Below are 24,301 nucleotides of genomic sequence, written 5' to 3'. Positions count from 1 at the left end.
TCTTCAGCTGTACTCAAGTTCAGTACTACCAAATAATTGTTAATATTTGGGCTTTATTAATTAACTTTGAATTTCCCCAACGAGTTGGTAAGATTTGAACCCATGTCCCTGGAGGACTGACCTTGACATTTGGATTACTGGTCATAGAATCATACAGCACGGAAACAGACCCTTCAGTCCAACTAGTCCATGATGAACATAATCCCAAACTAAACTAGTTTTACCTGCCTGCTCCTCGCCTATATCCCTCCAAACCTTTCCTGTTCATGTATCTATGTCTTTTAAATGTTGTAATTGTACCCGCATCCACAACTTCCTCAGGAGCTTTCTTCCTCACACGAACCACCCTCTGTGTAATAAAACTTGGCCTTTCATGTCTTTTTTAAAATCTCTCACCTCTCCCCTTATCTCTCCACCCCGGAGGCTCCCTACCTCATTCCAGATGAAGGGCTTTTGCCCGAAATATTGATTTTCCCACTCCTCGGTTGCTGCCTGACCTGCTGTGCTTTTCCAGCACCACTCTAATCTTAAAAATGTGCCCCCTAGTCTTTAATTCCCCCATCTTCGGGAAAAGACAACTACCATTATCTTATAAACTTGTATCAGGCAATCTCTCAACCTCCTACAGTCCAGTGAAAAAAGTCCCAACCTATCCAGCCTTTCTTTATAATTCAAATCTTCCCTACCTGGCAACATCCTGGTAAATCTCTTCTGAATCCTCTCCAACTTGATAATATCCTTCCTATAACTGGGCGACTGGAACTGGACATAATATTCCAGAAGAGGCCTTGTCCATGTCCTCAACATAACTTCCCAACTCCTATACTATCAGCTCTGAGCAATGAAGGCAAGCCTGCTAAATGCCTTCTTGATCACTTTGTCTATACGTGACACAAACTTCAAAGATTTATGCCTGCACCCCTAGATCCCTCTGCTCTACAACACTACCCAGGGCCCTACCATTCATTGTATAAGCCCTACCCTTGTTTGTTGTACTGTTGCAAAGTTGGGTAGAATATTTGTGGATTGAAAGGCAGGATGTTAGAATTTGATGTTGGTAAAATGATAGGGGGTAGAAGTGTACAATCCTTTTAAAAGGTACTTTATTTTATACTTAATCTACTGAGTGTCTGTGGGCAGCAACTTGCCAGTTTGCAGGTGCTCAAATTGAAACATTTATTTCAAAAGGCTATACTATTAGAAAGCAAAGCAGCATTTTTACCAAGACAACAGATTTTTAGATTTAGCCAATTAATTTAACCAGGCACTTGGACACTAAGGACCAATTAAATTTAAATCCGATGGTTTTGATAACTGATTGTACAGAGATTAATAGGTCATCAAAGGTATAAAAGAAGAGGGTGTTTGAAATTGGCAGAGAACAAACTGCCATCTGAAAAGATTAGTGCTATCCAATTAAAGGTACAGCGACAATTTTATATTTCTGACACAATAATTTGACAGAGAGCGGTGTTCCTGACACACACATTCAAATGAAGAGGCATTCCTGAGAGATCAGCAGAGAGTATGCGCGGCATTCCAGAATACGTATCCTGGCTGTAATTTTGAAAGACTAGGTTCTAAAATTTTTATTGTATTTTATATAGGCGGGACTTACATTTATTGGAACAGTGTACCATTAGAATTTTGTTTATTCGGGAATAGTTAGTAGTTTGAGGGCAAGTGTTCACTTTGTTAGTGGGTTCCGTTAATTTGTTCCCTGTGGGAGTTAGATAAATAAATTGTTGCTTGTTGGTTGTAAAGTGAGTGAAAGGATTTCATTTCATTTAACCACTCCTTTATAATCGATTAGGGGTGAAAGGTAGGTTATACTACTTTCCACACTTCACTCAATAGATTATGGGGCACCCCTCTCAGGGTGTTTTGGGTTTAGTTATCAGAAGAGGGTCGACCTCTGCTTTATAACAATACAAAAATGTAATACCTTGCATTTATCCAAATTGAACTCCATCTGCCATTTTTCAGCCCATTGATCCGTTTGATCAAGATCCTTTTGTAATCTAGAAAACCTTCACTATCTTTAATGCCACCAATTTTGGTGTCGTCCTTAAATTACAAATCATGTCTTTGATATTCTCATCCAAATCATTTATATAAATGACAAACAAAAGAGGACCCAGCACCAATCCCTGTAAAACACCGCTGGACACAGGCCTCCAGTCCGAAAAAACAACCCTCCACTATTACTCTCAGTCTCTGACCATTAAGCTAATTATGTATCCAATTGGCAAGCTCAGCTAGAACCCATGTGACCTAACTTTACTAATTAGTCTAGCTTGTGAAACCTTGTCAAAAGCCTTACAAAAATCGAAATAGACAAAATGTTTACAGCACTGCCATCACCGCTTCACCACCATCACAATGGCAAACAAACAAGAAATCTTTCTTTCCCAAATTTGTAAATTTATCTGCTCCATCTTTTTATCTCAACTTAGAAAGAACTGTCAGGATGAAAGTATGCATGCTCATTTATGAGGAAGAGATGAACAGAATCTCCTCTCAAAAATGTAGAGCTCTCTTCTTTCTTAAAAAAATGAAGGACAGAGTAACAATCTGCGTGAGATTGCCACTCACCAGAAAATCTGGCTGAAGGTGTTTTGAAATTAAATCTATTTATTCAAATAATAACTGCAAGTTTGTCCCAGTTTTTATTGATTATCAGAATTACATTCACTTCTTTATGTATTGTGATCTTGAATATGTTTTCTTGACCTGTGATACTGAATAATGAATCATAGAATCTGGAAGCAGGCCATTCTGCGCATCAAGTCCACACTGACCCTCTAAAGCGTACCTCACCCAGACCTACCCTATCCCCGTAACTGTGCAGTTCCAATAGCTAATCCACTTAGCCTGCACATCTCTAGACATTTATGGGCAATTTAGCATGACCAATCCATATCACCTGCACATCTTTGGATTTTGGGAGGAAACTGGAGCACCTGGCAGACATGAAGAATGTACAAACTCCACACAGACAGTCACCTAAGGGTGGAATTGAACCTGGGTTCATGTTGCTGTGAGGCAGCAGTGTTAACCACTGATCCACCATGCTGCCTCTGCAGTCTCATTCTGTAGCTGCTCTTTACACATTTGTGATTGCCTATTGAGGTTATTTATAAATGCTGTTTTGTTAAACTGTTGTGTAGAACATAGACAAGTGTACATCCAGTTGACTTGGGACATTTTTGCAGAAGGCTTCATCCACCCCTAATGTCATTAATCAGTGAATCTACTTCTATAATGATTCCAGAAATGAAAAAAGGTACTTCTGAGTCATCTTCGTTCTTTGAAGGGAAGGGTACCTCCCTTCATCTATAGGATTACTCTATTGATAGACTTGTGGCTTATGTTTTCTTGGGACTACAATGTCCTGAAATATCTGAGAAAGCTATAGCATAAATTGTGAGATTTTTATATATTAAAAAAACAAGTTCTGCCATATGTTTTATATGTTCCTAAATGAAAACAACCACAGTGCAAATGTAATTAATCTCCTTCCAGATGGCACAGTACTTCTGTACTGGAGTCCTTCGTGATGAAACATTATTCCGCCATTATGCACTCAATGTGCCTTTCTACACTCACTTCACTTCCCCCATTCGTCGTTATGCTGATATTATTGTGCATCGACTTCTTGCAGCATTACTTGGTAGGTAACACAATCTTTGCTTAAAGTGTGTGTGTCCATAGTGAAATAAAACTAAGTATTGAATAAATATATATTTCTCTTGAACTGCTTTTAGTGTTTTAAAATAGATTTGTACTGCAGGGTGGTACCATTTTTAAGCAGGGTCTTATATCTCAAATTTGGCCTTTGGAGTTCGTTTTCAGCCAAAGAAGGCCTTATTTTTGCCACACAGCTGTTAAATGTTTTCAGAATTCCTGTGTTCAGGAAGGAAGAAAAATAATTAGGTTGTATTCTTGCCCTGAATTTCTATTAGTGACTAATATCTTTTTACAACTATCAGTTTTTCATTTAAATTATTTGCACCTTCCGATGTGTAATTCTGAACATGAAAATGTATTTAGCTGCCTCTACATATCGACTGCTTCTGTTTTCATGACATGATATTTATTGAATTTTCTTTGGATCAATCTCTTAACTAACTAAAAATTTTATCTCAAAAATGCAATTGCGTTGATATGCACAGTCGATTTTTAAATGAATATTTCTGAACTTTTTGAATTGTTTGTTTTTCTTTTATCTGTATTGAAGCATGGGAGATTGGTTCCTGTTGCCAATTAAGAAAGCCATATGGATTATTGAATATACATTCAGTTTTAACCAATACAATGTACCCTTTATAAAGTAGATTCTGTTTCATTTGGAGAAATTGTACTAAGTAACTGCTTTCCAACTGGACGTCAATTTAACATTCATCAAATGCTATAGTCTAGATCTCATCAAGCATTCATCTCGCAGAGCACAATTAAAAGTATGCGTTTGTGAAAGTAGGTTTTACTGTGTCAGCATTATTTGCATTCCTTTATTTTATCTCTTCTAATTATTGATCTAAAAACATCCATAACTCGTGGTACAGATGATCTAGACTACAATTGAAATAAATAGTACTGAAGTTACAAAATAGTTTTTTTTGACTGGTAAATGCATTACTGGCATTCGAAGCAACAGTTCGTTTGAAAGCCAGTTGTTCACTCACTAAATTAGTCATTTTGTATGGATTCTCACTTAACTGCTATGAACAGATTTAGATGGTGCTCTGTTCTGTTTAAATGACATATTACTTAAGTTTTTTGTTATATCCAAACTCAAATAACCATTTATCCATTACATTATTCCAGAAGTTGTAAAATAAACTTAAATATTGTGCCAACAAAATTATTGTATTTTGTAAATTCAGTATTTAAACTGAGTTATTCAAATTGTTAGCCAGAAAATGCTGAAAATAGCAAGTCAGGCAGAGCTTGTTGAAAGTCATCAACCTGAAAAGTTCACTATTTTTCTCTCCACAGTTGCTGCCTAACTTGCTGAGAATCTCTGGCATTTTCTGCGTAAATTTCTATTCACCAACGTCTGCAATATTTTGCTTATGTTCTCGAACAGCTTCAAACCTAATTGCGTGATTTTTGAGTCACTTTAAAATATCCACTGACCATTATTTAGTAATGTGCAAAAAAAGGTGATTTTATGTGTACTTAGTATTCTGAATTTTGTTATTCAGGTTCTGGCCATCAGTTTGGTTTAGAGAAAAGTGACATTCAGAAACAAGCAGACCATTGCAATGCAAAAAAGAGTGCTTCGAAAAAAGTACAAGAGCTTAGCACTGATATTTTCTTCTCTGTTTTTGTGAAGGTAAGAAGCCTTACAATTATTTATTTGATAGCTTGCAATTGCTTTGCTGATGAAATGTACGTTAGAACAGCAGGAGTGGGGAGAGTGAAGCATTGAATCACTTTGGAGTTAGCAATTAAAGTGATCTTTTTAGGGTACTTGGGCCAAGAAGTTATTGCATACATGCCCACCATCAGTATTTTTGGGCCAAGTCCACATCAGTGTTTGCTGACAAAAATTAGTGCAAACCATCCCTCTTGCCACATAATGTCACTTCTGCCGAAGTAATGCTGTTCATCAACGTGATTTCAGTCACTGGATACAGATAGGAATTATTGTGAATGTAGGAAACAAAGTCAATACAGTTAGCAACAGTTTTCTGGAAGGAGTGGCACTGAAGGAAAATTGAAGGCAGAAATTAATGGCAATGAATAGAGGAAAGTAAAGTAAATGAAAATAAAGCAGAAGCTATCAGACATAACCATTGAAAGGAAAAAAGGGAGAATAGAAACTGCGCTTTGAGTGGTGAACGAAAGTCAACTCCAGCAGTAGGAAGTGGTGAGAAAGGGTGCTAACATTAACAAATGTGTAGTGGAAGGTAGAGGAGTATTAACTTATACTGAACAGTTAAAATTGGAGAAATGTGTTAAAAAGGGATGTGGGCCTCTGCAGGAGAACAATGGCTCAGTGGTTCATGTAGTAAGAAGGATTTATTAGAACTATGTATTTTATCGTGTAATTATACTGTTATAAATGGATATTTTCACCAAGTCCAATTCACCCATCACTTGTTTGCTAATGCACATTGCTCCCGACTAACATGCTTAAAATTCTCACCTGCAGACTCATTGCCACTCTATATCTCTACAATGTCTTACAATCTGTTCAAGATCTCTATAGTCAACCAGTTCTGGTTTCTTATACATCCTTAATTTCCATCTCTCCACTGACAACAGCCATGCCACCAACTGCATCGGCCCCAAGCTGTGTTTTTTTTTCTCTAAATTTCTCAACTTATCTCCCATTCTGTCCTCCTTTAAGGTTTTTTAAAGACAATTTTTTGCTCAAATGTTTGCTAACCTGCCCTACTTTTTTGTTTTTGTGGATTGATGTCAACTTCTTTGAGATACAAATTCTGTGTGACATTCTGTGAAGTGCTTGGGATGAATTTGCTCTCACTGTAACTATCTCCTCTGTGAGGACTCATTTTAACTTGCTTAAATAAATTATTCAAATTGAAATGGCTGACAACCATTCATGATTCTGGATTAGTGGTGCTGGAAGAGCACAGCAGTTCAGGCAGCATCCGAGGAGCAGTAAAATCAACGTTTTGGGCAAAAGCCCTTCATCAGGAATACAGCATTCATGATCTGTGTGAACCACAAAAGTGTTATTAAGCCCTATTGTCATTTCTAAAACTGTTCATTATGCCAAGATCGTATCGGATTGCAAACATTCTTTTCTCTACTGCAGACTGTCTTTGTAAAATCAATTCACCTGTCTTTTACAACATCCACCTCGAACAATGCACTCGTGGAGCTCATGGACTTCTTCACAATTAAGACTGAAACCATCCAATCACTTGTGTCTAATTCTCTACCTTCCCCCAGTCCACATGGGCAAGCTTCTTCTGATGTTCCAGAAGGATTCCCTCAAAAGGGGAGAGGGATTTTAGCAGAGAATAATAGAACTCACCATCTGGACCTGCCAGATTGGGCAGCGAATGGCTAAACCAGTTATCCATGTTAATTCAAATTTATATCCCTTCGATTTAAGGATGTGGAGATGAGGGTTGTGTGATGGACAAGGGAGGGTTAGGATAAACAAGTAATGTGTTTAGTTGGGAGTGTGCTGTTAAATGCTGAAGTGAAGATGTGGCTTAGCAAGTTAGTAGCTGCAGAGATGCAAGGCTGAGTATTGGCCCAAAGTTCAGACACTGAAAGTGCAATTATGAACAAATTGGGTTAGATTTTGATGGGTGCCAATACAGCAGGAATTACAGTTGCATCATGGAATATGGGTGGAGTAATACAATGAAATTATTAGTGATCAGGGTCAAGGGTGTTTTTTCAGACTTTAGTTATAGATAAAACATGCAAATAACTTGTTATAATTAAATATATACCAAATGAAGTTGTATGAGTCTTTACATCTCAGAAATACCTAATTTCTGTTTATTTGTTGATGGGATATGGGTGTTGCTGGTTAGACCAAAATTTATGGCCCATGTCTCATTTCCCTAAAGAAGGTGTGTTTGCTTTCTTGAACCCCCATGTCCTTCAGGTGTGACTTTGAGGAGAACTTGTAGATAGTGTTCCCATGCAGTTTCTATTCTTCTCCATCTGATTGTAGTTGGGGAGATCACAGACTTGGAACGTACTGCCAAAGGAACCCTGGGTAAGTTTCCATAGTGTAGATTGTAGATGGTACACACTGCTGATGCTGTATGCGTATTGATGGTGGTGAAAATGAAGTTGGATGGTGGGTGGCGTGCTAATCAAACAGGCTGCCTTTGTCCTTGACACCCGACATATCACCTCAGAATATCATTGTGGCATATCTCCAAACAACTTACAGTATGGATAAGGATCTGCAATTCAATGTTGCACTTCATAGCTCACTGGCAGCTATCATTGGAATGGTGCTGCAGAACACTTTCGTAAAGGGTTGAGCAAATAGCTCATGAAATAAACCAGGGAGCATCTCAGGGCTGCTTGCTCACTATCTTAATGCTCAATCACTCTATGCCTACTTCTGTTCTCATAGCATTCGTGCCTTGCCTTGCTTTTTTTTAAACTTTGCCCTCGTAGCCAGAGCTAACAGGCTCACAGTACTTCTATCTTGACTTGCTTCTTAACACAGACACAAAACCAGATAATATGCCTTGGCTGCCTGCAGTCATCAGACAAGGGGGTCGACCTTTTCTCTATGGCATTGTGCTACATCAGTCTCACACTTGTGCAGATAGTGCTGTCATGTACTGCATTCACACTGTGTATACCTCAATCAAATGCCCATGTCTCAAGGTTAATGAAGAGTTAGCCTCAGTCAAGTCAAAGCATCCTTAAATGAGGATGTTCCAGAGCAGTAAGTCAAGGACACCCTCCAGTGTCAGTCCAGGGACTGTAGCATGGTCAGTTGGACACTTGGAACTGTCATGGTCAGGATCCTGCCTTCTGGGGGGGTGAGGAGCCATTAGTCAGGCATCAATACACTCAACTTCACTATTTCTGCCATATTGTAGGCTGTTTTCTTTTGCAATGTGACATAAGGAGGGATTGAGTGAAATGAAAATGGCTGGCACAGCTTTTAGATTTGCTGCTGTAGTGATTGTAACGAGGTCAGCCAGGTGAACCTTATAGACTGAGTTCCCTGATTGGGGCTGTTAATCTGTTCCAATTGGGGAGTCCTGGCTGACAGATAAGAATGAGGATGTTAGACATCCTGTTATTTGAGAACTGGCTCCGAAGGAACTGGGCCAGTGTCAAGGATTCTCCACAAGGAAATAAATGATTACTTGGTGACAGGATACTGACCTCTGTGGAGTTATTTCAGTGGTGACGAAAGCAAAACATGCTCCAAAGGAATTTGCTCGCAACAGTTGTCTTTAAGTTGCAGTAAGCATTTTTGGCATCATACCATTATTTGGGAAGCTTGACTCATTCAATACTGCCTTTGAAGACTGAGCTCAGTATGTGGAAAGCCAGCAATTTTTTTTCCAGGCAAATGACATTGGGATAGATGAAAAGCAACAAGTAATTCTCCTGACCGCTTGTGCTCCAACAGCTTTTTTGGTTATTGGGAGCCTAACTTTTCCTAAGGCATGAGATATTAAACCTTTTCAAGAGTTGATGGATTTAGAAAAGGAATATTACAATTCCAAGCCGCCTCTATTGTCACCATTGTTTGTACTCGGCAATTCGAGAATCAGAGGAATCTGTATCAAGATTTTTGACTAGGTTAAGATGACTGGCAGAGTCTTGTGACTTTGTTTAGCCCTGAATGAGATGCTCAGAGACTGTTTGGTATGTGAGATTAATGAAGGAACTGTGCAAAGACGCCTACAAGCTGAAGCCCAACTGGACTTCAAACAACTGGCTTTATCACTGGGAAATGCGACAAGTGAAGCATAAGCTTTGCATGACATTTCGATGGAAGTAGACACCCTCTTCATTCCAGCTGAGCTTGGGGGAAACCACTTGAATGAAGGCAATTGTGTAGCATCACTCAGAACGTATCCTGAACAGAGGGACTCTAGGTCAGTCCACAGCGAAACCCCAAAACAAAGCCAAGCCTTGCCAAAACAGTTAAAATTTTCTTCAGGATCCAGGCTGGCAAGCCATTTTTAATGCTGCTGGTATGCAGACTTGAAACAGCAAAAGCATCCCACTAGACCTAAATTGAGTAAAAGAACTCATAGGCTGGTATTCACTTTTCATGTTGGGTATTTTTGCCTTAAAAGAAAATGTTTTTTGAAAATATAGTGACAATAAATAATAGCATGTGCCCTAATTAGTTCCTAAATATATTGCTCCAGAAAACTCTCAAACATATTCCAGGATTTCATCTTTTCATCTGCCACATTCGTGCTCATTCAATTTATCTAATGTATGTGTAGATGGAAGTCACCTATGATTAGATGCATCACTAATTTCCTGATTTATTACAGAGAAACCTGGATTATCCAAATATCAATTATCCAAATATCGGATTATCTGAAGGAGATCTCGAGATCCCAATAGAAACATTACATCAAAGAGCTGTTTCAACCCTGATTGCGTCTTTTGTTTACAATGATTAAAAACTATCTCGGCTCACTAAAATGCTGCCAAGAATAGTCCTAGACATCGATGGGAGCCCAGACACCGGCTCCAAATGACTGACCTCCTGCCCTCTCCCTCTCTCCACACTTTCCCTGGAGTTCTACACTGGCGTGTACCCTAAATTCTCCTTCCCCAGATAATCTCTCCAACATTGTCCTGTACAGGGCAGAGGTGGAACTTGTCAAAAAGTTGTGTGTGTGTGTGTGTTTTCGCGCACTTTTTGAGATATACCCCACAAAGGCAGCAGCAGTCTTACTGTTGGTGTCCAATTTGGGGAGGTGGGCGGGGTTGAGGGGGCACTGTTGGATGGAGATGGAGTGGTGGGCAGGGATGGGCGCTCGCACGCGCACCATATGCTGCAGTCTCCTGAATGGGGAGCCGACTTAACAGAAAACGCTGAACCCCAGAGGAGAGGCATTGAATCGATTAATCGAATAATCAATTATCTGAACGAAATAGTGCCCGCCCATCTCATTCAGATAATCGAGGTTCCTCTGTACATACTTTTCAATATCCCTACTAATTGTCGCCTTATAAGCCATTCCTACTATGTTTGTGGTGCCTTGCTGTTTCTTAGCTCCACACAAACATTCAACATGCTGTTCTTTTAATCAGACATCCCATCTCATTAATAGACTGGTCCTGTCCTTTATTATCAGTACTACCTCACCTCCTTTTCCTTTTTCCCTACTCCTCCAAATTGTCAAATAGCATTTAATATTAAATTTTCAGTCTTGGTCACGCTGTAGCGACAGCTCCATACTGGCAGTTTCATCAGATCATTTTATTTGTATTAGCACCTTTAATTCTTCTATCTCATAGCAAATGTGGTGTGCATTCAGATGGAATACTTTTAATTCTGCCTTTTTAACACTATTCTAAAGTTTGAACTTGGTTGATTCCATGATTTATTCCTGTTTCTTTCCATTTTCATTTACAGCTTTCCTACTTTCCATAAGCACCTTTTCTCTTGTTCTATCAGAATCCCCTCCCATCCACCTGACAAGGCAGTTTAAATCCCTCATAACAGCACTGGCTGCCAGGAAGGTGTTCTCAATCCTGTTAAGGGGAAATCCATCCTTCTTGTTAAGGTCCCAGAATCTAAAGCCCCCCTTTCTGCCTCATTTTTCCAGCCAAAAGCCATGTGTTCTTTTGCTCAGTATTACTATTTCTGTACTGACTAGCACACGATACTGGTCTTTGCCTGGCACTTGCGTGTTGGGAATATAACTTGCCACTTTATCACTTGGAGCCTGGATGTTGTCAGATCATGTTGTTTGTGTTCACATATGTTGGCTTTCATAGCTAGTGGAATCAAGTACAGAACCAAGGATGTCTTGCTGCAATCATTTAGGACTTTCCTGAGATCATTCCTGGAATATTATGTGCATTTTTGTCTCACCTGAGGAAGGACCCTCTTGCTATAGAGGAAATCCAGTCAATGTTTACCAGACTGATTCCTGAGATGGCAGGACTGATTTATGAGAAGAGATTGAATCTGTTAGGATTTTATTTACTGGAGTTCAGAAAAATGAGGAAGTTCTCATAGAAACCTATAAAAGTCTAATAAAACTAGACAGGTTGGATGCAGGAAGGATATTCCCGATGATGCAAAGTCCAAAGCCGGGTGTAAAGTCTAAAGATAAGGGGTAAATCTTTTAGCACTGAGATGAGAAGAATTTTTCTTTCACCCAAACTGTCATGAGCCTACGGAATTTGTTACCACCAGAAACAATTGAGGCCAGAATTATGTATAAGGAAGGAGCTGAATAAGGCATTTGGGGCTAAAAGGGATCAAAGGTCATGGGGGAAAAGCAGGCTGTTGAGTTGGATGATCAGCCATGGTCATATTGAATGGCAGAGCATGGCTGAATGGCGACTCCTCCTATTTTCAGTGTTTCTAAATATGATTATGTTTACTTGCTGAATTGTCTTCTGTGTCATTTAATACCTTCATAAAATTGTAATTCTGGGCCTCTGTGTGTTTCAAAATCTGGGCTTTGAAAGACTATTTTTACCTCACAAGATGAATATATAGAACATAGAACATTACAGCGCAGTACAGGCCCTTCGGCCCTCGATGTTGCGTTGCCCTGTCATACTAATCTGAAGCCCATCCCACCTACACTATTCCACGTACGTCCATATGCCTGTCCAATGACGACTTAAATGCACTTAAACTTGGCGAATCTACTACCGTTGCAGGCAAAGCATTCCATACCCTTACTACACTCTGAGTAAAGAAACTACCTCTGACATCTGTCTTATACCTATCTCCCCTCACTTTAAAGTTGTGTCCCCTCGTGTTTGCCATCTCCATACTTGGAAAAAGGCTCTCCCTGTCCACCCGATCTAACCCTCTGATTATCTTGTATGAACAAAGCTTTCTATCATAACTGTGTATTCAGAATATATGCTGGTTGCTGAATTTCTCAGATAATAAGGAATATTGGGGCAGTGCTGCAGGCACTGAAGGCATCAGCGGGAAGCTTTGCTTGTGACAGTTTGGAAGAGTCATGGGTAGTTAGCATCTCATTTTCCCAAGTAGCTACCTATCACCCTATGCAGTTAGATCCTAATAACCTGCATAACTGTCAAGTTCACCGAGAATGTTCTACTCTTCATGTTTCAAAACACTCTAATCATTCTTCCTATACTTAAAAGTTTCTTTACCAAAATGTCTCCCTTCCAGAACTGTAACATCTCCTCTCAATGATCATAAATTACTAACACATGTTTCAATGATCTCAACCATTTTCAGTGTTGCCAGATCCTTAGACTTTTAAGACACGAATTAGGAGCAGGAGTAGTTTATTTTGGCTCTCAGGTCTGCAGTGCCATATGATAAAGTTCATGGTTGATCTGATTGTGGCCTCTATTTTCCTATCTGTTCCCTGTTCCCTTGACTCCATTGTTAGTTAGGACCTCTTATTTTTAAGTTATGTCCCTAGCTGTATTCTCTTCTGTACCAGGACTCATGCTTTCAACACTCACCCTGTCAAATTCTTACAGAATCATGTATGTTTGAATGAAATTACCTCACTTTCTTCTGAACTCCAGTGTATATAGAGCATAGAATGTTACAGCACAGTACAGGCCCTTTGGCCCTCGATGTTGCACTGACCTGTGAAATTAATCTGATACCTATCTAACCTGCACAGTTCCATTATTATCCGTATGTATGTCCATGGGCCCAGTCTGTCCAACCTTTGCCCATAAGACAACCTCTTCATCTCAGGAATCCGTCAAGTGAACCTTCTCTGAACTGCTAGCGCAGTTATGACCTTCTTAACGATAAGGAGACCAAAAATTTACAAATTACTCAAGTGTGGTGTTGCAAATACCTGCTACAACTCTAACAAAGCTTCCCTACTTTTATAATGCATTTCCTTTGCAATAAGTGGTCATATTGCATTTGTCTTCCTTATCACTCACTGTAACTGCATATCGACATTTTTGAGATTCATGAACCTGGGCACCCAGATCCCTCTGTACCATGTTTATGCAATCTCTTTCTGTTTAAATAATATGTTGTTTCCTGTGCTTCCTGCAAAAGTGCACAGTTCTCCCTTTCCCAAAATAACTAGCACATCCTAAGCCACTGTCCAAGTTTTGTATCATTGGAACTCATATACTTGGACACCCTTATCCCCCTATCACATAGACTTATGAAGTTTATTTCTGTTTAAATAATATGTTGCTTTCTATTCTTCCTGCCAAAGTAGACAAGTTTTCTATCTCCCTTTGACACTGGATTCCTTAGCATTTGAAGATGTTTCCTCTCCAGTATTTAAAGAAACCCAAATTCCCCACACTATACTTCTCTAATTACCGTTAGACAGAAACCCTTTCCCCTTGATGTTGCTTTGAGATCTCATAGCTACCCAATGTTAGTGATACCATGTATCTGGTTATGTTGCTTGACATAATGACCCTAATACATACAATACCATGAGAGATTCGATCATTGAAAAGTACAGTTATTAATGATATGTTTATATAATCAATTTCAGATAAATAACTGTCTAATATATAACAGTTATAAATGTAATCAATGAAGATCAGGCTGGCTTGTGCTGAGGTATGACTTTTTGACAGCATATTTAGCTGGGCTTCAGTAGAACTGTTCCAACCACACTGGGCCTGAACTAAGAGTTTAGATTGCTAGTGCTACATCCAATGTGAAAGTTGTTTTTAATTTTTAATCAAAAGGGGAAAGAAATCCTTGGCAATTTGCATGACAACATACGGAAACTCTATTTTCTGTTAGATTACTTATAAGCATTAACAAACGTTATTTTTAACCCAGTTCATGCTTTGGGAAATCTGTTTTACTGAGGGAAATTTTCTTTATGCATATATTTAATCAATGTGAAGACAATATTGCTCTATAGAGTTTTAGTTTAGAATGTTATTTTCCTTTCTTTTCCACCATTTGCAAGCTGACCAGTGGTGTGATGCAGCTCCACAGTGCCAGTAGACTGTAAGGTCATAGGAGTTATCACAACTGAACCTAATCCTGTCTTCCATCACATATTCATATGCATTTTTAGGAATTCCAATCGCAATTCCAATTCAGCATTCTTTCAATAAGTTGAGGCATAAAGGTTCCTTATTATAATTCTGAGATCTCTTAAACTTGTCTACACATAATGGATTCAGCCTGTGTCCTTTCATAGTCTATATCTCTCAGTACCACACAGAAAATGCACTTACCCAATGAAACATCAAAGGAGTCTAGTATCGGTTATATTTAGTTCGTAAGAGAAAAAAACCTCTTTCTAGAACTTAGGTTTGATGTTGGACAGAACTGTACTTTTTTCCAAAGTAACTGCTGTATAAGCAAAATGGAAAAGCACTTGGGAAAATCACAGCAAATATTAGTATGATATAAGAATTAATCCCATTACCATGATAGAGTCTGGTATTTTTATTTTAAATTAAATTATGAGATTGAGGGCATCCCTGGCTAGCCCAGCATTTATTGTGCATTTGTAATTGCTCAGAGGGCAGTTAAAAGTCGACCACATTGCTGAGAGTCTGGAGTCATATGTCGGCCAGACGAAGGAGAGATGGCATTTTCCCTTCTTGAAGGATGTTAGTGAACCAGATGGGTTTTTTTTCTGACAATCAGCAACTGTTTCATTGTCATCATTAAATCCTTAATTCCAGATTTTTATTTAATTCAAATTCCATCTGCTATGGCAGAATTTGAACCTGGGTCTCTGGATTAACAGTCCAGCAATAATCCCAATAGGCCATTCAACACAGGATATGAAGGGCAACTTCATTAACTTTAATAATTAGGGTTGTTGTATTCATAAATTACCTTTTATAAAAAGGGTAACAGTTTCATTTTAAGATGACTTTCAGTTGGTTTAAAGAAATGTATGATTATATGCATATTCTTTAACCCTTCCTTCTAACTGTTGTGAATTAGATTCACAGTTAAAGTAAGGCACAATACCAAGAGTTATGAATAATTAATTTCTGTCATTAGTGGAAAAAGGTTTTTGCATTTTACAGTCAATCTAAGGAATAGTCATCAGGCTCAGAACCAGAAACCATGTGTCCCGCATCTGTTGGAATTTATTCAGATGAAACTAAACAACGGTAATCCAGTAAACATGTTCATCACAGATTTGGAAGCATTCACGAATCTGTACATTTAAACCTTATAAAGAAGATTGATTACAATATGTGGAATTATTGCAAATCCATTCCTTGTATTTCAAAAGTACTTTGTAAAAGGAGGGAAATATGATGAGGAGGGAAGTCCTTTAGGAGCTTGTGATAAATGGAATTCGCAGTCAGGCCGCTCCCTGTAACTGAATATCACCTGATTCTGATGTTTCAATACCATCATTATTGGATCATTCAAATGCTGTGCCAGTCGAGCTATGTATGGACACTTTGCCTGGGGCACATCTGCTCCTGCATGCTTTTTTTTATTTTTACTTCTCTTTTACTTCCATGTTTTTCTTTTGTTTTTCTTTGCCTTGGAACCTTTTGCAATTGGTTAGTAGGTGAAATTAGTGTGGCAACTACAATGCACCATGCACAGAATGTTGACTCCTCATGGCGACTGGAGCTGGTGATGGCAGCAGGGATGTCCTTCTGACATTCGGAGCTGGTGACGGTAGCAGGGATGTCCTTCTGACATTTGGAGCTGGTGACGGTAGCAGGGATGTCCTTCTGACATTCGGAGCTGGTGACAGCAGCAGGGATGTCCTCCTGGCATTCAGAGCTGGTGATGGCAGCAGGGATGTCCTCCTGGCATTCAGAGCTGGTGACGGTAGCAGGGATGTCCTCCTGGCATTCAGAGCTGGTGATGGCAGCAGGGATGTCCTTCTGACATTTGGAGCTGGTGACGGCAGCAGGGATGTCCTCCTGGCATTCAGAACTGGTGATGGCAGCAGGGATGTCCTTCTGACATTTGGAGCTGGTGACGGCAGCAGGGATGTCCTCGTCCTTCTGACATTTGGAGCTGGTGACGGCAGCAGGGATGTCCTCCTGGCATTCTGAGCTGGTGACGGTAGCAGGGATGTCCTCCTGGCATTCAGAGCTGGTGATGGTAGCAGGGATGTCCTCCTGGCATTCGGAGCTGGCGATGGCAGCAAGCAGCAAAGCTCCTGCAAAGATCAGAGGCAGTGGCAGCAGCAGACCTTTCAAGATGGTAATGGTAGCAAGGTGACATCTCAGAGGAGGGCGAGGTGGCAGCCTGGTCTGAGCAGTGCAACCAGGGACTCCAGTGGGGACTCTGGGCATTGGAGAGGCAGCGGCTGCAGCATCAGCAGCATGGTATGCCGAGAGCCAGCTCAGTGGAGCCAGGAACTCCTGGTTGTGGGGTAGATGTGACTTCAGCACAGGTTTCATTGGTGGACTGGCTCAGGACCCTCTTTCAGATATATCTTTTATTCTTAAACTATTCAAAATGGCGCCAGATTCTGGCGACTGTTGAAGTCTTTCATTGTATTATATTGTATTATTCACTGTAAAATGCAAGTGGCAATAAATAAATAATTCGTAAATCATAGTACCTCAATTATCTCTGACTTCTGAACTCTGCCAAAAATTACTATATCTAATTTATCCACTAAGTCAATCTGTCTGGTCCTTGAAAATTCCCTTAGCAGGTTTAGGTCAACTCTGTTACCTTCAGGAAATCCTTTGCCATGTCTAAAATGCAATACAGAATCTTGTACTTTCCTTCAAATCTGGTATCAGCTAACACCACATACAAATACTTTTTGCTCCTCTAACTGGTTCCAACACATCTGTAATAACCTCTCCACTGATTGAACAAACACTAGTGTAAATTGCACTTACAATGAGTGGCAGGTAGCTTGCTTTTGAAAAATGCAATAATCCTTACCACAGTCCTTGGTTTTTAAAACAGTCCTTTTCCCATTTCAATCCTCAAACAAAAATGCAAAAGAGCAAAAAGATACGGTTTTTACATAGGTAATAAATGTTGGCCATTCCAGCAACATGCATATCCTATGAAAGAATAAAAATGAGAGCTTTGAACTTGGAAGAGAGAGAGCGAATGGAATAAATTTAAGGTGGCACGGTGGCTCAGTGGTTAGCACTGCTGCCTCACAGTGCCAGGGACCTGGGTTCGATTCAACCTCGGGTGACTGTCTGGAGTTTGCACATTCTCCTTGTGTCTGCGTGGGTTTCCTCCGGGCGCTCTGGTTTCCTCCCACGATCCAAAGATGTGCAGGTCAGATGTGAATTGGCCATGCTAAATTGCCCATAGTGTTAGATACATTAGTCAGGGGTAAATATAGGGTAGGGGAATGGGTCTGGCTGGGTTATTCTTCGGAGGGTCGGTGTGGACTTGTTGTGCCGAAGGGCTTGTTTCCATATTGTAGGGAATCTAATCTAAATTAAAATTTCACAGAACATAGCTTTTATACTGACACTGTTTTAGGTCAGTTATCAGAGAACAGAGTCCATGAGCCAGCCCACACAGCTTGCACAACTAAATTCAACTCAATTGCCCCAGATTTTGAGCTATACATGAATTTTTTTCTGGTTCTGTGATTCTGCCAACATAATAAAGGAGCCAGATTAAATAATACAATCCCCATAAGTCTGTTTAGAATGCTGTGCCAGAATCTGGTTTATGAAAGTAGGTTCAGAGATTATTACCATGGTTGATGGATGTTAACATGCTGCTTGTTCTCAAGATTTGGATGATGCCTTTATGAGCCATTACTCATTATCATGAGAGTAGTAATTATTTCATTGGGGAATAGGCTCAGATTTCACAAAAATCCATCAGCTTTTCATGGTCATTTTTGTTTTACTGCGCGAGTGTACAAATTGTTGGGTTTATTGACACAATTTACAATCATTTAATTTGAACTCAACCTATAGGGTGCTAGTCCAACATTCTAGTCACTATACAAGTATACCCTGGAACCATACATTAGATGTACTAAAATGAGTAATATTAAAAAAAGATATGTCCATGATGAAGGATTTATTATTATGAGTAAATTATTCTGGTTGAGTAACTAAACCAAAGCCTAATGAGGATCAAGACCATAGGTGGGCTAAGTTCTGGCTCTCTTCCAATTTATGCTATTCCTGGCCCTGCAACTCTCTCTCTACCAGCATAACTGTTTTCATTAAGGTGCTGTTTCTCCATTGCTGTTCAACAAAATCACAGTCTATGAAGACCTGAATCAAGCAGAATTGAAAACAAATTAAATTGTATCAAAGGCAGTATAATTTTAGATTTGAGTAATTTTCTGCTAATGGTAGAAGGCCCAATATGTGGGATTGATAATAAAATGTGTTCAAAACTTATAAATGCAATAAATTAAAATGGAATATAACATAGCTTTTATACTGACTCAGAGAGAGAGAGAGCAAGAAACTGTTTATGTGGAGAAATAGAACGTATTTCAAGATAGATGGATTACAAGGCTTTTGGTAAGAACAAAAGGAACTGAACAGCATATGGTAATGAAACAGCAAAATAGTATAAGCCTTTAGGACACAGTACTGAGTTTCACAACTTCAAAGCATGATCTCTGTCCTCCATTTTTTCTTCTCTTCCCCCCGCCTCTCTCCAAACTCGCCACCTCCAACTGTCATTGCTTTTACTTTCAGCAAACTGCACCATTTTCTCTTTGTCATACTTATAATTTATACTAATTGTACTACTTTATCTACTTTCTTTATCATCATTAGCACTCCCTTTGTCTTTTGCTCTGGTCACACTTGCAATCTGTTCCAGTTGCATCACTTCTCCCGCCATAAAAATCACCATTTTCCAGTTCCTTTCAATTCAGAAGAAGTCATATCAGACTTAAAACGTTAAGTTTGTTCTCTCTCAACAGATGTTGCCAAAACTGCTGGGTTTCTCTAGCATTTTGCTTTTATTTCAGATTTCCAAAATCCATTGTATTTTGCTACTGTTTCAGCTCTTTCAAGATGTCAACTGAGATTTTTGGATTTTTGCAAGTTGGCATTTATGGTAATCCTATGGAGTTTTTGGAATGCCAATGGACTTGCTTTAGTCATTTCAATGTTTAGTTGGATTAGGTTATAGCGCCTTTGTGATTAAATGCTGGGCAAGCAACCTTAAACCATAAATGCGTCATGGATTTGCAATGTTAAAGAAATGCAACTGGTGAAACACTTTTTTTTCCTCCTATTGTTCACTTATGTTTCTCCTGACTAGTTTCACAATAGTGGAAAACTGGGAGATGTAAATTGAATACATGATACTCAGATTCATAAGCAGCACATGCTAAAGCAATGCTGGATAAGATCGTAATTATTTTGAAATTAACTTAAATGCCTCAATTGCTTCAATTTTAAATGACCGAACTATAGAATATTGCCATGGATGTCTTGTGGGAAATAGTATGAATCATGCTTTTTTAAAAAATTGCACTTTATTCAATAGCTTTGACATTTAATGTATTCTTTTAGGAATGTGGCCCTCTGGAATCTGAAGCCATGGTAATGGGGGTTTTGGATCAATCCTTTGATGTATTGGTTCTACGATATGGTATCCAGAAACGAGTCTACTGTAATGTAAGTATTGTTTATTAAAAATGTCTGAAAGGTTAAATAGTTTCCAAATTAGTCATTCACTCAGATTATATTCTGGTGTTTGTTTTATAGCAGTTTCCAGATATAGAACTGTTAAATCCATTACTTTTAAAACTAATTTTGTCAGAGTAGGCAATTCTTAGAAACCAACAGAATTTTCCAACTCAACAAAAGAACTTTGTAACTACAATTATCAAGATGTCACCCCTCCATTATAACTGATTAACCCCAAAGCTGGCAAATGAGAGACAGATTGCTCTTAAATGGAGTTATGTACACATTTAATTGAGTGCATTAATGTAAACCAAACCAAATAGTCTGTATCTAACAGCTCATTAAATAAATCAGACAACAATATGTTGCTAAGGTGAATTGCTAACATGAGTTTTGTTGTTAAGAATAGTCTGTTCTGAGACTCATCATATGATTGTGATTCAGTGGTGGCTGTTTAATTGCCCCAAGAGATTACCTTAGATCACTGGGATGTGCTGAAGCTGAAGAATTAGTGCAGTAGACAGCCTGTACTTAATAACATTTTATTGCTGAATTCCTCATAAGGCCTTAGATTTTTTCACCCTACACTGGTCATAAGCCAATGAAACTTGTCCTGTAAAGATTGATAATTTGTTTAAAATATTAGTGATCTTGGAAAAAAAAGTCACAGATTGGATCCACTAAATTTTCAACAAGTTAAAATTTCACTATCTGTAAAAAGGCTTTGGCAGAGGTCGGTTACCTCAGGCTGGACAGCTGGTTTACGATGCAGAGTGATGCCAACAGCGGGGGTTTAATTCCCACACCAGTTGACGTTAACATGAATTCCATGCCTTCTCAACCTCACCGCTTCGTGAACCTCAGGTTAAACTCATCACCAGTTATCTCTTTCTTAAGAGAGAGCAGCCTTGTGACCCTTCAGGATTATGGCAACTTTACCTTAGAATTTTTACATTATGTTTCATGTTATATTATATGAAGTAGTTCAGTCAAAGGCAAGAGTATTATATTTGAGAAAAGGAAATTATGAATACATGAGTCATAAATTGGCTGAGCTGGATTGGGAAAATGTATTAAAAGATATGACTGTACATGTGCAATGGACAGTCTTTTAAAAATTATTACATGGGTTATAGCAACTATACATTCTTTCAAGATGTACAAAGTCAAAACATGCCAGTTCAGTGTGACTGAAAGGAGGAAGTTAAGGATTGTATAACATTAAAAGAAAACTTTTATAAAGTGGCCAGAAAAAATACTAAACATGAGGATTGGGACATTCTTAGAATACAGCAAAGGAGGACCAAGAAACTGATAGGGAAAGGAAGAACAGATTACAAATGCAATCTTGCAAAATCACATACAAATTGGACTGTAAAAGCCACTACAGGTATGTAAAAAGGAAATGTTTGGTGAAGGAGAATGGACGCCATTAAAAACAGAGTCACAAGAATTTATAATAGGTAATAAAGAAATGGCAAAGGAGCTACTTTGTGCCTATTTTCACTGATGAAGATACAGGAAATGGTCCAAATTGAGAGATCCAAGTGTCTAGAGAAAATGAGGAGTTGAAGGAAATTAGTATCTAAGAAGATTGTACTGGAGAAATTAATGGGACTGAAATTCAATAAGTCTCTGAGACCTGATATTTCATCTCCCAGAGTGTAAGGGAGTTAGATAGTAAATGCATTAATAATCATCTTACAAAATTCCATCATACTGGAACGATTCCTGCAGGTTGAATGCCTATAAATGTCACCCCACCATTTAAGAAAGGAGCAAAGGAAAAAGCATGACTTTAAGAAAGCTTTTGAAGTTGGTTAGGAATATTGAAGCATATGGTGCAGGAAGTAAGGTATTGACATGAAATTAAAACTTGGCTAATGGACAGAAAACAGAGAGTCAGAACAACTGTGTCTTTCTCATATTGGTATTAGGTACCACAGGGCCACAATTGTTTATATATATCGGTACCTTGAATGTTGGAACCAAATATGGAATAATTTGAGGTTATTCACTTTGACAGGGAGAACAGATATGTCAAGTAATTCTTAAATGGTGAGAGGTTGCAAAATGTAGATATGCAAGTAAGCTTGACGTCCTTGTCACTAAGTCACTGGAGGCTAACATGTAGGTGCATTAGGAAAGTTAATACAATCGTAGAATCCCTACAGTGTGGAAACAGGCCCTTCAGCCCAACAAGTCCACATTGACCCTCCAAAGAGTAACCTGTCAAGATCCATTTCCCTACCCTATTATCCTATATTTACCCTTGACTAATGCACCTAACCTATACTTCCATGAACACCACGGGCAATTTAGCACAACCAATTCATCTAACCTGCACATCTTTGGATTGTGGGAGGAAACTAGAGCACCCGGAGGAAACCAACCTGCAGGAATCGTTCCAGTATGATGGAATTTTGTAAGATGATTATTAATGCATTTACTATCTAACTCCCTTACACTCTGGGAGATGAAATATCAGGTCTCAGAGACTTATTGAATTTCAGTCCCATTAATTTCTCCAGTACAATCTTCTTAGATACTAATTTCCTTCAACTCCTCATTTTCTCTAGACACTTGGATCTCTCAATTTGGACCATTTCCTGTATCTTCATCAGTGAAAACAGGCACAAAGTAGCTCCTTTGCCATTTCTTTATTACCTATTATAAATTCTTGTGACTCTGTTTTTAATGGAGGAAACCCACACAGACATGGGGAGAATGTGCAAACTCCAACAGACAGTTGCCCAAGGCTGGAAATCAACCTGGGACCCTGGCGATGAGGCAGCAGTGCTAACCACTGAGCCACCGTGCTGTCCCATGTTAACTTTTATCATAAGAGGATTTCAATACAGGAGTAGTTAAGTCTAGAGCTTTGGTTAGATCACACCCGACATACTCTGTCCAGTTTTGGTCTCCTTATCTTAGGAAAGATATTGTCAGAGAAATGAAGTTTCAGCAAACCTGTTCCTGAAATGGTAGCATGGAAATGAAGAGAGATTGGGCAAATTGGGGCTGTATTTTCTACAGTTTTGTGGAATGGAAGATGATCTAATTGAAATCTACAAAATACTTGCAGTGATAAACAACGTAGATGTTTCTCATGTTTGAGGAGTTTAGAACCAGGATGCACGATTTAAAAACAAGGGGAATGCTATTTGGGACTAAAATTAGGAGATTTTTTTGCTTACACCCAGGGTGGTTAATCTTTTACTTCTCTACCCCAGAGGGCTGTGATAGCTCTGTTTTTGAGTATATTTTAAGTACTGGTTGGCAAGTTATTGATTTCAATCCCAGACGGAGTCATGAGGATAGACTTCAATCAGTCATGATGGTATTAATTGGTGGAGCAGGCTTGATGGACTGAATATCCTTCTCCAGTTCCTATATGACAATACCATGCATTGGATGTTCAGATCATTTCTGAAGTTGATATAATTTCATAAGTTAAAGCACACTGCTGGTACATCATCGGCTGGCCCAACCAGTTATGGCCATACTAGTAGGTGGCAGTAATGTACTTTTGATATGTAATGGATTCTGAAGCATTCTGTTGGTTCCAGTTGTTATCCAAGAAACACACTTTCACTTCACATGGTGATGTCAATGAAATTCACTGTCGATTACCTGGGATACTGTGGTAACGAGACTCTGTTTCCATGGATCTTCAGATGTGTCATCACAGCTTCCTGGTCTTAGGATTCAAAGTGAAACAAAATACCTGTGGGTGAATTTATTTTATTATGTATCACCAGATGAAATAAGGTTTGATTTTTCAAGCATGGAAGATGAAAGCAATTTTCGAGAATGCTGTTGGAAAATTAGTACTGCCACTGTTTGTAATTGGTTCTGTTTCTCTCTGTAAATTAAACTCAGCAACTGTGAATTTATTTCAGAAAGCTGCTTTGATTTTTATGTGCTGGTAAGAATTTTAAGAAATTAAGTTTTTACGCGGCATTGAATTATTAAATCAAATTGTTGTAGCATAAACCGAATGTCAATTGAGAAGATGACTTCTCTTTGACTTTTTAATCCTTATACTATTTTGTTTCTGTCAAGTTAAGCACCATGATAACATAATAAA

The 24,301-nt window shown here is 38.8% G+C and overlaps 1 protein-coding gene across 2 annotated transcripts in view; it reads left to right on the top strand.

The window, feature by feature from the left end:
• dis3l2 (DIS3 like 3'-5' exoribonuclease 2) overlaps window positions 1-24,301 on the top strand; it is a 300,765-nt gene that overhangs the window by 273,118 nt on the left and 3,346 nt on the right. For both annotated transcript variants that reach the window (XM_043702288.1, XM_043702289.1), the window contains 3 exons: window positions 3,526-3,673; window positions 5,208-5,338; window positions 20,095-20,199. In XM_043702288.1, the coding sequence (XP_043558223.1) occupies window positions 3,526-3,673; window positions 5,208-5,338; window positions 20,095-20,199 (384 nt within the window). The remainder of the gene's footprint in view (window positions 1-3,525; window positions 3,674-5,207; window positions 5,339-20,094; window positions 20,200-24,301) is intronic.

Source organism: Chiloscyllium plagiosum, chromosome 13 (assembly GCF_004010195.1).
Source record: "Chiloscyllium plagiosum isolate BGI_BamShark_2017 chromosome 13, ASM401019v2, whole genome shotgun sequence".
In the NCBI taxonomy this organism is placed as follows: domain Eukaryota; kingdom Metazoa; phylum Chordata; class Chondrichthyes; order Orectolobiformes; family Hemiscylliidae; genus Chiloscyllium; species Chiloscyllium plagiosum.
The sequence above is the reverse complement of the archived record's forward strand: the minus strand, read 5'-3'. Positions and strand labels throughout refer to the sequence as shown.